The sequence below is a fragment of the Cydia strobilella genome, chromosome 23, assembly GCF_947568885.1.
Source record: "Cydia strobilella chromosome 23, ilCydStro3.1, whole genome shotgun sequence".
In the NCBI taxonomy this organism is placed as follows: Eukaryota; Metazoa; Arthropoda; class Insecta; order Lepidoptera; family Tortricidae; genus Cydia; species Cydia strobilella.
Genome location: NC_086063.1, coordinates 3,155,651 through 3,172,578, shown reverse-complemented (window position 1 = coordinate 3,172,578; position 16,928 = coordinate 3,155,651). Strand labels below are relative to the sequence as shown.

The window sequence follows — 16,928 nt, the reverse complement described above, 5'->3', positions numbered from 1 at the left end:
GCGTTGACGGTTTCGTTTGTTATTTAACAATTTTAACGCATATCAGTGAAAGAACATGGGTCAAAATCATAAAAATAATTAATTCAAATAAAAAAAATCATTTATCTATATTTAAATACATTCTATCGTATTTTTATAAATCTTCATTTTTAGTTTTAAAGTGTGTCGACAGATGGCAGTGAATTTACTGGGGTTACAAAATTTACTATGACAGTACCGCTCTAGTATAAGTTACTCTATGATTGGAGGCAGGGTAGGTCGTGAAAATTATGAAACTGAAATTTCGGGAAAGTACACCCGTTATTAGATATATCGGTGCTCACAAATATCTGAACACGCCTCTGTTGTCAACTCGCTAGAGTGCGTGTTCACATATTTTTCAGCACCTCGGCCGCTCCGATATAACTGATGGCGACTGTTCCTAGACTCCGTCTGACTGAGGTAACTTTGCACCGTCCGAAATACTTGAATATAAAAAAGTGAAGTGTCAATATAAAAGTAATAGTTTTATAGAAATTTTACATTAATGATGACGTTGCCACACTTTGTCATTGCAATTGTCATGCAGATATAGCTTTGTCAGACTCTGTTAATATTCCAGTTCGTAAAAATGTTAGGTTATATGACAATTGCTAACGGAATCTATAATTTATTTATTTATTGGAAACAATGTAAGTACAGTTTAAAACCAATTCACTTACATGCTAGGAATACAGATATGAGTAGGAACATACAAACTAACCAAAACTAACCTTAACATAAATACTTATAAAAACATGCGCATAAAAATGTCAAAACAAATTCTAATTGCAAATTTACTTACACGCTAGGAAACAAAAAAAATCTACCTTTTCATTGTTAACATTATTTGCCATTTCTATTGAACTCCACTTTTGATCCGTTATATGAGTATAATTTCCACACTCATGAATAAAATAGAATAATGTTTATTCAGGCAACACGTCATTAGTTACATTACAAAACGCATTTAAACAACAATGTGAAAGAAGAAGTATACAAAACACGGATAAAGACAAAGATGTGAGGCTGAAATGGTCTCCAGCTCTACTCAGCATTGCAGTTGGCACTCTCATTTGTTAGGGTTCCGTACCCAAAGGGTAAAAACGGGACCCTATTACTAAGACTCCGCTGTCCGTCTGTCCGTCTGTCTGTCTGTCACCAGGCTGTATCTCATGAACCGTGATAGCTAGACAGTTGAAATTTTCACAGATGATGTATTTCTGTTGCCGCTATGACAACAAATACTAAAAACAGAATAATATAAATATTTAAATGGGGCTCCCATACAACAAACGTGTTTTGTTTGCTGTTTTTTATGTAATGGTACGGAACCCTTCGTGCGCGAATCCGACTCGCACTTGGCCGGTTTTATTTTTCGTATTATTTTCTCCAATGTCATAACATTGAAATGTCAGATAAACTTTTCTCTAGTTTTTTCCAACTTGGTAACTGATTCGCCTAGGTAACCCATGTTCATAATGTGCAATTTCTTTAAAGTCAATGTGCGGAGGGAAAGGCCGTCCATCAGGTAAACCCGTCTACAAACTCTTTCGTCGCCTCTAACTTTTCCATTTACCGGAGGTCGGTAGAGCAGAAAGAGCGAAGTACTTCCTTTCTGACTGTGTCTAAGCGAATTGCTTGTTGTTAATTTTAAATGCCGGTTTTCTCCACATTTACCTTACGTAAGTACTTACGTTTTATCTAACACTAGCGATCCGCCCCGGCTTCGCACGGGTTACACAACCTTTACAAATTATACACTAAAACTTTCCTCAAGAATTACTCTTAATATTGATAGGTCCGCAATCAAAGACCGCATCAAAATCCGTTGCGTAGTTTTAAAGATCTAAGCTTAGGGACAGACAGACAGCGGAAAGCGACTTTGTTTTATACTCTTTATACTTTTATACTTTGTTTTGAATCAAATAACGGATGACGGTAGAAATGCCTTATCGTATCTTAGAATAATAGACCACCAAGGTGCAATGCAGTGTTGCAAATTCTCTTACTAACTACATAAACGGAAAAAATTACAAATCTATTTTAAACCTTAAGTTCGCTAAATTAGAGTTTTTTTCACAACGATGACAACATCATCAAAATAGACTTATGAAAAATTGTGCTTATGTAAAATTTCAACACGATCTGCTTTCTTTATATTACAATTTCTAGCAACTACTACCAGAGGGCCTACCGCGAACCACGTTCGACGTGCTACCTCTCGGTCGCACTTGTAAATTCGTATGTAAGTGTGACAGGGAGGCAACACGTCGAACGTGGTTCGCGGTAGGCCCTCAGACATAGATAATTCGTATGCTGCCTGCTAATTTTAAACGTCAAACTTCTATGAAATTATTAAAATAGAAATAATTTATTCGTTAGCACAAACACAAAAATATCAAATTATACAAAACAGAGAAACATAAAAAAGAAAAAGTGCCATGAAATGGTCTCACCTCAGCGTGTTGCCGTATTAGGACGTATAAATAACTTTTCCACTGCGTGTGCTATCAAAATCGTTGCAGACTTATCTTGGTCTAACTCTATTGTGTAAACACTATTGATTCATTTACTCCATTTGTACGAGCGTTACTCAATGTGATTGAAATTGTTGTACAATTCTGAATATGCTATAAATATTCGTTATATATTGAAAAGGAAGGAATGTGGCAAACGGTATACTATAAATTGTATAAAAATTATAATATTTTTAATTTTCAAAAAGCTTAACCAAAAATAAATTTAGAAATCTTGTCAATAAAATGCGTAGCCACCGTAGATAGGGTATTATACGCATAAGGCCTTTACCTCAACTTTTAATATTAATTTATATAAAATCAAAAGATAAAGAAATCCCATTTATCCTTTAAAAGGGAATCTATTTGTCTCTGGTTTATCTTTGCGTATGACCAACATCAAAACAATAAATTTAAAAACAAAAGAACGAATAAAGGTTGCCACACACGAACACTCACCTCGCATACGCAGGCAACCTGCTCCTGTGTGAAGCCGAAACTCGGCAGGGGAGCGTCTCTGGGTGGGGTGGCCTCCCGCTGCCCCCACTCGGGGCCCCCCAACATATCCAAATGCTCGTCTCCTGCCACTTTGACACCACAATTTGACACTACAAATTAGCACCACTTAGCGGTGCTAAACAATCCACATCAAAGTTAAAGAATGGCGAGCCTTATGCGATTCGAATTTGGAATTCGATTTTGACACGCACTAAAATGCATTTGTTTAAGGCGTTTTTTATTAGTCTTAAATGCGATCGTGTTTGTTTCACCGTTTTGTTTTTAAAAAGCCTTTAAAGGCAGCTATATAAACAGGGAAAGGCAGCAGTCCCAAAAATGTTTAAACAAAACCGGGCACCTTGAAGCGGCAATTATTTGTTTTCGAATTTCGAAAAGGGCCGAAGTTTGTATTGAATCCGAGTTGGTTTTCTTTTTACCGGTAAATAGAGTCAATATTTGGTCACTTCAAATGTTATTTTTTTTCTCTCATTAGTACCCAGTCTCTGTCTGGCTTGACGTTCACTTACACAATTAATAAATAGATTTTTAAATGCGTTCTGAGTTTTATTTATTAATCGCACGTGAATCTATTTTTTCTCTTCTTTCTCATTTTAATCTCGGACAGACGAATACCTGTAACAAAATAAGTTTTTGTTAATACTTTTGTGTATTTATTTATAAAACAAATATTAAACACTTTGGCTCGCCTGATGATAGTGAAATATCGCAAAAAACTCGCGCATCGAAGATTTTGATCTCAACTTTAGCCAGTTTTTTCCGAGACCACGAAGACAATATCATCTACAACGTCGGAGATAATTTTAAAGCTTATATACATATACGCAATTATGTCCCGTTTAATTAAATAATAATGATTTGTTTTCTCGTGATTCTAAATACATAGTAAAAATACAAAAGGTAAAGGTTATATTTTTTGAAATGCCCAATCATTACGCGTGGTACATATTAAAGTGAAATTAAATTACTAATTCTGCACGATGAAATCGAGGGAAAGATCTTGTATTTTTCCAATATGCATACCTACTTACTACTATATGATTTAAAAGACAGAAAGGCCATTTGCCTTAATATTGTTTTTAATACTAAGTGAGTATAAATTAATGTAAAGCGCTTATTAATTCTGCTCGTTTGACGTCATTAATTTATTATGAAATATGGCGCCCACGTGTCTCCTCTGTGTATTTTTGTCTCAGACGTAACAGACGTTTCACTGTTATTTGCATTCTGTCACAGAAAAGCAACATGTCCATACATTGTTTCGATAACTTTTTTTAAATTGGAAATTTTTATATAAGTACCTAGTTGAAACTTTTTTTTAAGTCTTAAGAGCCCGGTAACGATTTTGGAGCATAATGGCAAAGACAAATGTGTGTTGTTGTTGTTGTTGTTAAGTCAACAAACTCTACCGATTGTCACATCATGACACTTAAAACAGGCCTACATTAATCAGATCCTAACACAATCTCGCCCAAAATCTTTGAAAGGGTCGCCATCAATTCAATATTTAACAAACATACCATCACGTACTTTGAATCATTACAAAGATGCACTGACAAGACAACAAAGATTTACTATAAAACTTCATAAAACAAAAACCACAAACAAACTTTAATTTTTTTTAAATAACAAACTCATTAGAATATAAGCTTAGTAAAAACGCCTGTGAAACTTAAATTCGAATGTTCTCGTTTTTAATCTTGTAACGTTTTAGCTTTATAGTAAATTTGTAGGTTAGCTTTGTCTCTTTTCGTGTCATGTTTAATCCGCATGAGTGAGAAGGAAAGAAGAGCGAGATGTTAAATGTTTGGCGTTTTAAGTAATCTTTATCATCGACACGATCAAGGGGCTGATGTATGGAGTTGACGGGTTACCAGTGATGTAACTAACTCGATAATTATCCTGTTTACATTTTTTCTTTACGTAAAAACATCATTTTTAAGATAAGGGTTTCGTTTGCTTTCGAAATAACATTATGCAGACGCCCACCATATATCGGTCGGTAGTATGCTATTTTTAAAATTGGATGGTAATGTTTAGTAAGAAACTCAACAATGACGACAGGATGTTCCTTGATCGCCTACACATTGTAACTCGTATTGTACCAATTTGTAACGCTCGAAATCATGCTATACCTATAGTCATATGTGTCCGCGGCCGGTAAAACGTCCCACTTTGTTGCTTGCCATAAAGACGCTTTGACAGGTTATTCGTATAAAGATACAAGCAAATCTAGTCCTTTTGGTAAGCGACGAAGTGGGACCTTTGACTAGACTTCGACACATATTGCTTGCGCTTACTTTATTGTTGGGTATAACTTTTTTCAAAATATATAAATGAGCTCAGATATATTATAAGGTGGCATATTTTCTTATTTATAACAATACAAATAAAATAGGTACAGGATAATATACACTATGTACCTATCTCGTGTTTACGATCAGATCATTTCAGTTTTAAAGAAAAAAGGGGAAAAATTAAGCTAGGCTTGTATGATATAGATAAAAAGTATTTAAATATTAACTAAAGGACACACATGTCCGTGCCTCAGGGATAAATGTTAACAAAGTAATTGGGTTTAATATTATATGATTATAAGATTTTAAATAAAATTTTGGGCTCTACAATTCAACCCAACCCTTTGTGCGAACCATGAATCTTTTTTATTTATCAATAAAAAGGTGTCGAACTAAATGTTGAAACAAGAAACCCCATTCGCAATTATCAATATTCCTTATGCCTATACAGCCATTACATTCACGTATGAAATATTAAACACAGTGGTTAACGACCAACACACATAAGCTTATTAAATAACACACGCCATTTTACGAACTGACATCCTCATAAAAATATATTTAAAGACCTCGATATCAACAGCACATCACTATTACCCCACGTGGCGCGATCCCTATCGGGCGGGCCAGCTGTAAAACACAAGATTTATCGACAGATTACCGATTCACGATACGGTACAAATCGCCTCACTATTAGCGATTTGATTTTCGAAGGCATTCGAAACATGCCGGTGGGTGCGAACGTTATTGTTTCGGTTCGATTTTTGAATTTTTGGCGGTACTTTAACTTTGTTCAGTACATTTCGTTTTTAATCTGAATAAAAGTAAGTTATTGTTTGATTTATTATAGGTTATGTTACCCTTAATGTTAAAACATGTTTTAAAACGTAAAAGTTTGTTACGCGTTAAGTGTATTAACAAATAACGGCCTATGTAGTACCCGTACATACTTATATGAGTTAAACTTCAAACTACAAACCTATGGAATATTTTTCTCGCCCAAATCATACCCTGACGTCCCTGACTAAGTCATGACATGACTAGGTGGTCCACTGCGGAAAAAATTGTAAAAAATTCAATAGGTAGAATTTAAATGCCTGGTACTTGGTAGTGGAGATATTATTGAACGAAATACACGAAATCGAGCGGTTTGAATTCAAAAATCGGTCCCCTGGGTCATCATGGGTATAAGTTTTATAGTATTACTTTAATTTTAATTAGTATATAGATGTAGTACCTAATGTGTAAAAATATTTAGTTTAGGTAATAACTGCTACAAAGAATCAAAAGTAAGACCTAAATAAAATAAAAAAACTGTTGTTCAATAAAAAGATAATTTGAAGAAAATTGACCTGCAATCTTCATTCTTCTATAATAATAATAAATATAGACGTAAGTTAAAGAAGATTTTTCCGACGGAACGAGGTCGTTGGCTGCAGTTATTTTCTTGTTCTTCCTGCATACCTATGTGACAAAACATTTTTGTCTACCGCTACCGTGACATTTATATCAAAAGTATTTTAGACAGTTTAGTTAGTCGGACCAGCGGCGGTATCATGGTCGCATTTTTATCACCTGTCCTGTCATGCCATGCGTCACTTTCGCACTTACATATTTGTTAAGAGGCCGTAGTCGATTTTAGAGCAAAAATTTTAAATTGATAGATTTAGTCGTTGAAATTATACACGTTTTGTTACGTAATATCTAAATAACAAGTATTGGTTTCTATTAGCACGTCTTCTCATCTTGCCTTTTAATAATGAGGTCGCAAGCGTACGTCACCGGTAATATATGAAAAGAAGGGGCAGTTTTTAAAAATTCATCAAAAATTTATGGTGGTAAATTATACAAATTGATGTATAAGAATAGTTTCAACAAATGTTGTAGATTGTTTAAGTATCAAAATTACGTTGAAATTAAGTCTATTTTCAGAGAAATTGTCACTTGTTTTGAAGTAATTTCTGGAGAAAATTGATTTCGTCTAACTTTCATTTACACTACTTCAAAGTCATAATAATAAAAATGTAGTCTGATAAACGTCAAGTACAGGATATGTGTAATACAAAATGACCATGTTTAGCCGTCCAAACTTTACGAAATTTACAAATAAGAGCGACAAAATCAGTGCTTTACGCGCGTTTACCTAAACGTCCATCAGAAAAGCAAACATTACTAATTTAGTGAGTCTGTTTTCAACAAATTGATCTGATAAAAGGTAAGATAAGAAGATGCGCTAATAGAAACCAGTACTTGTTATTTCAATTAGGTAACAAAAGGTGTACAATTTCACCGACTAAATCTATCAATTTTACATTTTTGCGACTAAAATCGACACCGGCCTCTTAAAACGTGACAGGCATGGTGACAAATGATAAAAAACCGACCATCTTAGCCCTAATGGCCAACTCTACATGGCATTTGCAATGACAAAGTGTGGATCAACGTTATCATTGTTGTCTAATTTCTATGAAAATAAGCCGTTAAAATGACACCCCCCTCACTTTGTTCTTTTCAAATCTGTGCAAAGTTAGCTTACACGGAATACCTATACTTACTATAGTTTTCTCGTTTCTCGGCATCGTTTGGAAACATTTTTAAAATGAGAACGTTAAATTTAAGACTATTTTAGATTTAGAAGATGAAATGATTAGTGGGAGACGTAATCTTATTAATAGATGCAACAACGAACGTTGTTTCCTATCTCACGAAATTAAATATTTTAATTAATATTAATGTTCCTTTCCATTTTTAGTTCTGCATGATATATAATGATTCCCTTAATTAAATATTAACTAATTCCAAATCAAACTCGATAATAAAAATAACCGTTTATTAGATGTGATTAACAATTAAGAAAACAAAATCTCAAGGCCTATTTTAAAAAGTCGTATAAAGTGTACAAACGCGCGTAAATACGCCCTTTAAAATCTTTAAATCTAGAGGCAGAATAGGCGTATGTTCAAAATCTTGATGCTATCTGTGCTCAATAAAAAGGGTCTTTTATACTCTCGACTCGGGGGGTTAATTAATAGTGTTGTACCGTCATTTCACACAAAAGTTACGGTTGCCAGGTCTAATAAACTCAGTTACATTTGAGACATGTGTTTTGTGATAATTTTATTGGTTTTGGAACGCTCGTTAAATTTGATCAGGTTATTTTTTTATTGATTTGCAGCGACTGCGCAGTGTGCGGCCGGGATTCTACGTATTGAAGAAAACGGACACTGTCATGTAATCCTAGATAGTATAATAGATTGTGTCACATGGGAGCAAATTATATATTCTTTATTCATTCATAACAGTAAACTATTGTATTGACCATAGGGTCAACACAATAGTAAGCTTATGATTAAAATTAAAAATAAACAGTACATTTAATTAGATGACATTAAAGCTTAATGAGTAATGAGTGATCCCAAGCTGATGATATTAATGAAAAGTATTAAAAAATATATGGGGCATTTTCAATGAAAAGGGACCTTATTGTCGATGGCGCTTACGCCGCACAGCGTCGCGCGGCATTGTATTTATATCGGAGCATCGTTAACATTGGCGTAAGCGCCTTTTGATAGAAAATACCACATATATGTTTAAATATATAATTTTAACTATAATTTGTATCATGTCAATCAAATGTAATCAATGAAGCAAATATTTATGGTAATTCTGAACGAAGCGAAGGGTTCTACAATCGAATCCCCAGAGTAGCGCGGTACCAAAATTTTACAAAAAAAACAAACGGGAGGGACAGAACAAAATGGCGGAACTATGTTGCCAAAAATATCGCTTAATTAGCGGTAAAGTCTATGCATCCGGTCTTATGTCACGTCCGATCTTAGGCGACCCTACCTTACTGCTTTTCACAATTCCTATGAGTAAATTATTATGATTTAGGCTAAAAAAAATATAGTATGCAAAAAAGAAATAAAATCGGGACCCAGAACAGAAAATTGTCACTTTGATCCCTCGTAGCAGGGAAGAAAAGTGCCACTTTGATCCCTCCTAAAAGAAAAAGTCCTTATTCGAATGCGTAATGTGGAAAAATATTCTAATGTTGTGTACAATCGATTATAGAAAATGTTGACTTACCTACATAGAACACTGATTTAAACTTTCACGATTTTTACTCATTATTATTCACAACTACGGGGCTTAATCGCGTAAAATAAGTTTTAAACAAGACCAAGTGCGGGTAGTTCGAAAAACTCGCGCGCCTAGATGTTGATGTCATCTTTAGCCAGTCTTCTCTGAGACCACGGGAACAACGCCGTCCTAGAAACGTCGGTAAATTTAAAACTTATTTTTCAACACACTTGCTCAAAACGACGTATTTATTCCACTGATTTTTGGCTCATAATCCTAGATATTAGGTAAACACGCGTGCTTTTTCAGTATATTATAAACACTCGTGCTTTTTTATTATATTATCCGACTGAGTTAAGAACGTAACTGATTGCTAATAATATGCATGGAAACGGAGCCTTCTTTAATTAGTCTGACTGGCGGGCACCGGCGCGCCCGACCGCCTGCCGCGGCCCGGCCGGCCCGCCCGCCGCCCGCGGTTTTTTTGAACTGTTAAAATTTGATTAATATGAAAGTTTCTTTTTTTTCCTCGCAAGTGTGTTGAAAAACGTCGTAAGAAACGCGTGTGCATTGGTCATTACACACATCGGCTTTCTTATTACGCGCTCTCTTACAGCTCGCGCGCACAATATCGCCTCGTGTGTAGTGACCAACTTAGCACACTTGTATCACAATGTATTACGCGATTAAGCCCCGTCGTTGTGAATAATAGTTTTCTACATAGAGTCGACCAAAACCAACTCTGCACAGACTGCAGTGATAGTGTGGCGGTGCAACTAAAAACATCGAATTCGTATATATGACGTGTAGCAACGTGTAGGTATAAACGTAGTGGCACTCCGTACTTTATCATATCTTCAAAGTCTGTACTACAGTTTTATTTAGCTTAGACGCCTTAGTCAGGCGGACTCTAGGTAGAACATAGTAAATTTTGATTGACAAATCTGGTGATTAACAAAATAAGGGCTATCGTTTTTGTGCTCACCAGTTGGCGCCACTGTAGATGTAGCCTAGGTCCAATAAACAGATCTCAAAATTCTTTTATGCTTATTTTTATAAAATCAATACGTTCTAATATACACAAAGGTATTTTAACGTCGAAATGTGGCATTTTTTCAATCTGTTTAATTTTGCATATATTTTATAGTTTGTCAAAGGACTGTCTTATTTCAAACATAGACATAGAGAATATATATCTTTGTCTTACACTAGTACTAGCACCCAAAAGAAAAGGAGGAGTATATATTTTTTTGTTCTTATTTACCGCCAATTTGGTTTGACCAACTATAGTTGTCACTTTTGTAAACCACTAACATTTATTGAACTATATCTATTGTTTACCATGATTAATCAAAGATGGACATAGATTTACCACAATTATGAATAAGAAGTGAAAATTTTGTACACACACTAAGCAAGGAATAAATGAAATGAAATGAAATTCCCGATAAAAAGCTTGAAACCCCCAAAACTTGTATGTATTTGACATTTTGAAAGATTTATCCATGGAGACTGTATAAAGGAGCCAAATCTGTATGTATGAAAAGTGTCCATCAAAAAACAGTAATTAGGCGGCGCCACCATACACCGAAATACTACCAAAAACAACCTACGTAATTTGGTCGGGTTATTTGTTGCCTTATATGGTTCATGTTATACTCATGTCCCAGAGCCTAACTAGCGCCACCGGAGAGATTATGAACTATTATTTAAAGCTTAACGCGGTTACTTTTACAACAATTCTGCCATAAGAGATTGCGATCCTTTCTATACCATCCATAGATTTATCGTTATATTTCACAAATGTCAAACCATTGACAGATTTGTTGACTATGACATGAGAAACACATGGCCCAGTGCAGCCCAGCAGCCATATGGTTATCGGTCATGCATTTTGCATGTGAGTATGTCACATCATTAGTTAGTTTTTAGAATCAATAAAAAATAGAGGTCGATATATACAGTTTATCTTTATTTTTCGCAGATGTATTTTATGTGTTTTGAGTTTTGACATGATAACGTCTTATAAATCGATGAACACCGGTAGCATGTACGAAAAAGTGTCACGTATACAAAATAATGATAATTCAGTGATAATAAGTCATTCCAATTCATAAATAAAAGTATGCAATTTTTCATCAATGTTTTCTTATGACATTATCACGCAAAATTATCGTCCGTAAAGCGACTTTACAGACAACCATATTTTTTATACAGGTTTATTTTATTTTATAATAATAACAAATCTATCATTACAGGTTTTGCCTAATGCGATAGATAAGCGACAAACCAATAATCTGAATTATTGACAATATAAATATAAATTTATATTTATATATATTATATATATATATATTTATATTATATATTTATATATATATTTATATTATATATATATATATATATATATATATATATATATATATATATATATATATATATATATTATATTGTCATTTAGGAATACGTAAACTCAAGCAGCGTAATAACTTTATTGATAGTAATGCGAGCAAACCGTTGCTCGCACAAAACTGCTAAGTCGTTGTTGCATAGTTGCTGGAATGCATCTCATCAGTCAGTACGGTTCTTAATGAAGTGCATGGGGTCCCTTTGTTTGACCAAAGTGGATAAAATAGAATAGAGCGGTACTGTCATAGTAAATTTTGTAACCACAGTAAATTCACTGCCATCTATCGACACACTTTAAAACTATAAATGAAGATTTATAAAAATACGATAAAATGTATTTAAATATGAATAAATGATTTTTTTTATTTGCATTAATTATTTTTATGATTTTGACCCATGTTCTTTCACTGATATGCGTTAAAATTGTTAAATAACAAACGAAACCGTCAACGCCCTCTATACGAGAGTAGGCCAACTGTAGTGGCGCCATCTGATCGAGAGTCAACTTTTCGTGATTTTCGAGGTACGTTTTTTCCTTAGACTGTATCCATCTATTACGGAGTTATATTATATTACGGACTTATATCTATATTATTGAGCCATACTGTAATGATTGTCAGATTATCATTAGTCATAATTCTGAAACCGTTAACTTTTCAGGATTTTCGTAAGTTTATCCTATAGATAGGTTAGGTTAGGCTTGTTTTATGGCAATCCTGAAAAGTTACGCGTTTCTGAGAAAAACCGAATTATGACTAACGAAAATGTGGACAAACAATACATTATCACTTAAAACTTTATTGAAATTGAAATTGAAAATCTTTATTTCAGGTCTGTCGGCCCATATTTTGTTAGTTTACAGTTCTTAAAAATATATTAAATTAAATTAAATTATATAATTATTTATTTCAGAAATTCAATTTCCATAATATATTAGTAACTTATTCTATTGGATTAATAAACACACATAAATTGTAAAATAAATTATTTAAAATTAAAATTATAAATAAATTAGCTTCAATTTAATAAAATTTGATTAAAAATTACACATCCATTAAATTACATTACTTTACATTTAAAATTTATAAATCAATTAAATTAGATCTAATTACATTAAAAATATAAATACATTAAATTAAATTACATTAAAATAGAGTTGTTTTTATGGGAAACAATAGAGACCCTAACGAAGTAGATTTATTCTCATGCTCCCTGTTGCATGCTCACAGTTTCAAGCTATTGTAAAATAAAATATAATAACTAGCGTATAATATAATATATAATAACTAGAAACGCTGTATTTCTGTGACTGTTTCTGTTTTAACCTCTTAATAAATAAATAAATAAGTATCACACGTTAATTTAAACCCGATTCGTGTACCTATCTAACTCTAACGTAAACAAAATGTTCCTTAAATTACTTATAAAAGACATTTTAATAAGTATAAACTTATTATAAAGTAGAATTAATAAATTATTACGAGCCTATTGTGTCCCACTGTTGGGCAAAGGCCTCCCCCCTCTTCTTCCACTCCTCCCGGTTTTGAGCTACATCTGGCCAGTCGCTCAAAAAGGAGTCCAAGTTATCCCGCCATCGCCGACGTGGTCTGCCGGATCCCCGGTTTGACTCATGGGGCACCCACTCTGTGGTTATTTTGGCCCACATGTCATTCGGCATGCGGCAGACATGACCAGCCCAGTCCCACTTTAACTTGTCCGCTTTCCAAGCTACATCTATTATTTGGGTTTTAGAGCGCAGCGTGGTGTTCCGGATGCGATCCTCGAGTTTCACACCTAATATGCTGCGCTCCATACCTCTCTGACAAACCCCGAGTTTGGACTTCTGAGCTTAAAAAAAAAAAAAAATATAGTATGGAGTAGAGAAAAAACGTGAATATTTGATAAGCTTAATAAACACATCTGGCTCACTTGCACCATCCCACTAACCAGAGGTTTAGCGGTTAAACCGTTAACCCAATGTCAAATTGTACTGGTAACCATGGTAACCAGGTTTAACTGGTTAGTAGAATGGTGCAAATGGGCCTGGTAAGACTAACTAACTAAGAGAATAAAAATATTTGTAAAATAACAAGGAGTATGCGAAATCGGGACGGATTTCAGGAGAATTTACGATAACTAAAACGACCCCAACACAATTAATGTTGCACAACAGAAAGTCTGGCAAGCGTTATAGCGTTTTCACATTGCCCGATCCGATAACGGATGTCGGATGAAAGTAAAATGTGAAATATATGTGTTTTGTACCTGACGTTTTGAGCTTTGACCTGTAACGCTCTGTTGCGGTGGTTCTTATAGCTATGTTTGATAAAAATCGATCCAGCAGTTTGAGAGATTATCCAGCTCTTTTCCAATATGATATAAGGCATTATTGGCATAAAATATTTGCGTACTGTAAAATGGGGTGAGTAGGTTTCGCGGGGAGAGTTGGGTTATGGTTGGATTACAATAGTCCTAGACTACGAATTTATATCCAAGCTTGCGGCAATGGTATTTATGCTTAAACAATCTATCTCGCATTCCACCCTATCTCGCGCGTAAACCTGACTGGAAGCCTAACCGAAAATTTAAAGGTTTGCGTTTGCAACAAGAGCGTATCTCCCTTCCACAACTCCGGCTTCAGTTATTTAGAGGTAGTTTTCGCTATGCTGCGTGTAACTGCTGGAACAATTTGCCGCCACCAGGACTTAACTGTAAGTCCCTGGCAGTTTTCCAACTACGTTGCAAGGCCTCTTTACTGAACCTCCAAAAGGAAGTAACGTACACTTTTGGTTGAGTGACCTGCTCTATATTGAAATTCAAATTGAAATTGAAAAACTTTATTTCAGACACATTAGGTATCCATAAACATTGGTTAGTACTTAACAAATAACAAAACAAAACAAGGATAAGGTTAGTATTACTTAAGGCTAAAACAAAAAACTCTAACAAAAAATCCTAACCTATCAACTGCGCAGTCTAGATTGCCCGCTGTCACCGGACATGAAATTTCACCCAGTGGTGCTGGAACGGGCAATCCAGCCTGCTGGCCACTACACGTAGGAGGCTGTTGGGGCTGGCGCACACGCGTCGCATCAGGGATGCCGCACGTTTACGCATAATGGCATGAAAGTCTGTCCTGGACTCCGTGAACATACCTGAAGCACTGCAGTAGCGCGGCAGCCCCATCAGCATCCTAAATGCATTGTTGTATTGTACCCTCAGTGTGTTAAGGGTACTAATAGAATAACATATATATCTATAGATATTTAATTTTAGTTAAGATAGCAGCTTTTTATCCACTGCGCATAATTCGGTTGTGCTATCCGGTCCTATATATGTAATAGTTTAAATGTTTAATATACTGTCCTTAGCTAGATACAAATAAGGCGGTGGCAGAATAACAGCGTCCGTTGCTGTAAGTCTTTGGGGCCGCTGTGCCCCGAAGCCTTTTGGCACAGACATTAGCTGAGCCTTTTTCCCTTTCAAAGGAAGGCAAGCCAGAGCTGAGATTCCTGCGGGACCCTTGGGGTCCACTCCGGCCGACAAAGACACGCCGGAGACGGAGACCCAGACCGACTCTCGGGAGCACTCGAAAGTGTGTGACTAATATCCATATATCAATAGGCGTCCATAGGCCACGGTGGGACCCCATTGCACCCCCCCCCCCCCCCCCCGGCACGGCATAGACGGAAACGCCGCAGGGGATGTAAGTGGGTATTACTGGTTCCTTCCTTCTTATCATGGTAGTCATTAGACCTGCAGGTTTAGCACAGGAGCGCCGCGTCAGTATCTCGTACGCGAGATAGACTACCCCTCTTTTTTTTAAACTGTATTAATAAGAGAGGATTCATGGTACGTGGTAGAGTCGGCAGATCAGTAAAGCGAATGATAGAGACAGGAGCCATTGCTCTACCTCGACATACTCCGACAAGTCGTGAAGTTATGCACTCGTGCGGCTCGTGCCACAGTGAATGCTCGATACAGGCCAGTCAGTGACAGGAAATCAACAAAAATATTCAGAGCAGCTTTTTTTAGCGCCAAACAAAGTTCAGCCGTCGGTCGCGAGCGAAAATAAGGAAGGCACGGTTGGTATACTCACACAAATGCGCACAGCTATATTAAGATCCGTCTCACGCCAACAACAGCTTTAACAAGCTAAATGCTAAAAATAATATCCTTGCAGTGACGAAACACAACCTACTTAAAACAATAACCGTAAAAACCGGCAAAATCAGACAACGACACTTTAACACCTTTTAAAAAACAAACACTGAAAGGCGCTAGAAGATTCGAATTTAAATGCCAGTCGTTCCAAATTTGAAACGCGTGCGCGCGCCGTCGGAGCTAAAATGGAACTGGTTTGACTCGAACTTCCTCTAAGCTTTCTGATTGGTCAAGTGGTACCGTGGGGTTTGAATGGACCAATGGGGTGTTTTTTGGAGGTCGTGCGGCACCGCCTTCTATTGGCTCCGCGTGGGATCGCCATTTTTCAGTTTGTGAAACAATTGGAACTATTATTTGTAGGCGTATTCGGTCCATCCGCAGCAACGGTTTCAGAAATTGTGTAAGGTATTTTCGTGCGTCCTACTCAGGGTAATGGGGCACAGCTGACTTGATTAAATCATCCGATGCTGTAATACTTAAACAGGTTTAAGTGAATTTTACGTCGTTTTTGGCAGTTTATGTGAGAGGAAATGGTGTTTCTTGAATTTATGCTTTCTGTTAAATCGTGAAATGGACATCTGAAGCTGTATCTCGAAATGTAGTTTTGTAGAGCAAGAAACTGGATGAGATGCATTTGCTCTAAATATTTTATGTCGGAATTTTAATATCATAAAATGTTTTTCTTTTTTTTTAGAAATAAACTGTTTTTGTTATAGTTGGTCAAGCAAATCTTGTCAATAGAAAAAGGCGCAAATTTTCAAAAATTCAAATTTTCTATGGGACGATATCTTTTCGCGCCTACTAGATCTGCAACTATTTTTTTTAAGGGTGCTGTAGCCTTTTTATTACAAATTCGTCTATTTACCTGCGAAGTACAAAACTTCGCTATAAATTCACCATTTAGAATGGATATCGAATTAAG

General features: G+C 35.6%; 1 protein-coding gene across 1 annotated transcript in view; it reads right to left on the bottom strand.

The window, feature by feature from the left end:
- The window catches only part of LOC134751791 (homeobox protein SIX1-like), a 36,686-nt gene extending 20,049 nt beyond the window's left edge, over nucleotides 1-16,637 (bottom strand). The window contains exons 1-2 of the mRNA XM_063687280.1: nucleotides 15,942-16,637; nucleotides 2,997-3,668 (exon numbers count right to left, since the gene is read on the bottom strand). Of these exons, the coding sequence (XP_063543350.1) occupies nucleotides 2,997-3,101 (105 nt within the window). The 5' untranslated portion in view covers nucleotides 3,102-3,668; nucleotides 15,942-16,637. The remainder of the gene's footprint in view (nucleotides 1-2,996; nucleotides 3,669-15,941) is intronic.
- Nucleotides 16,638-16,928: the final 291 nt, after the last annotated feature.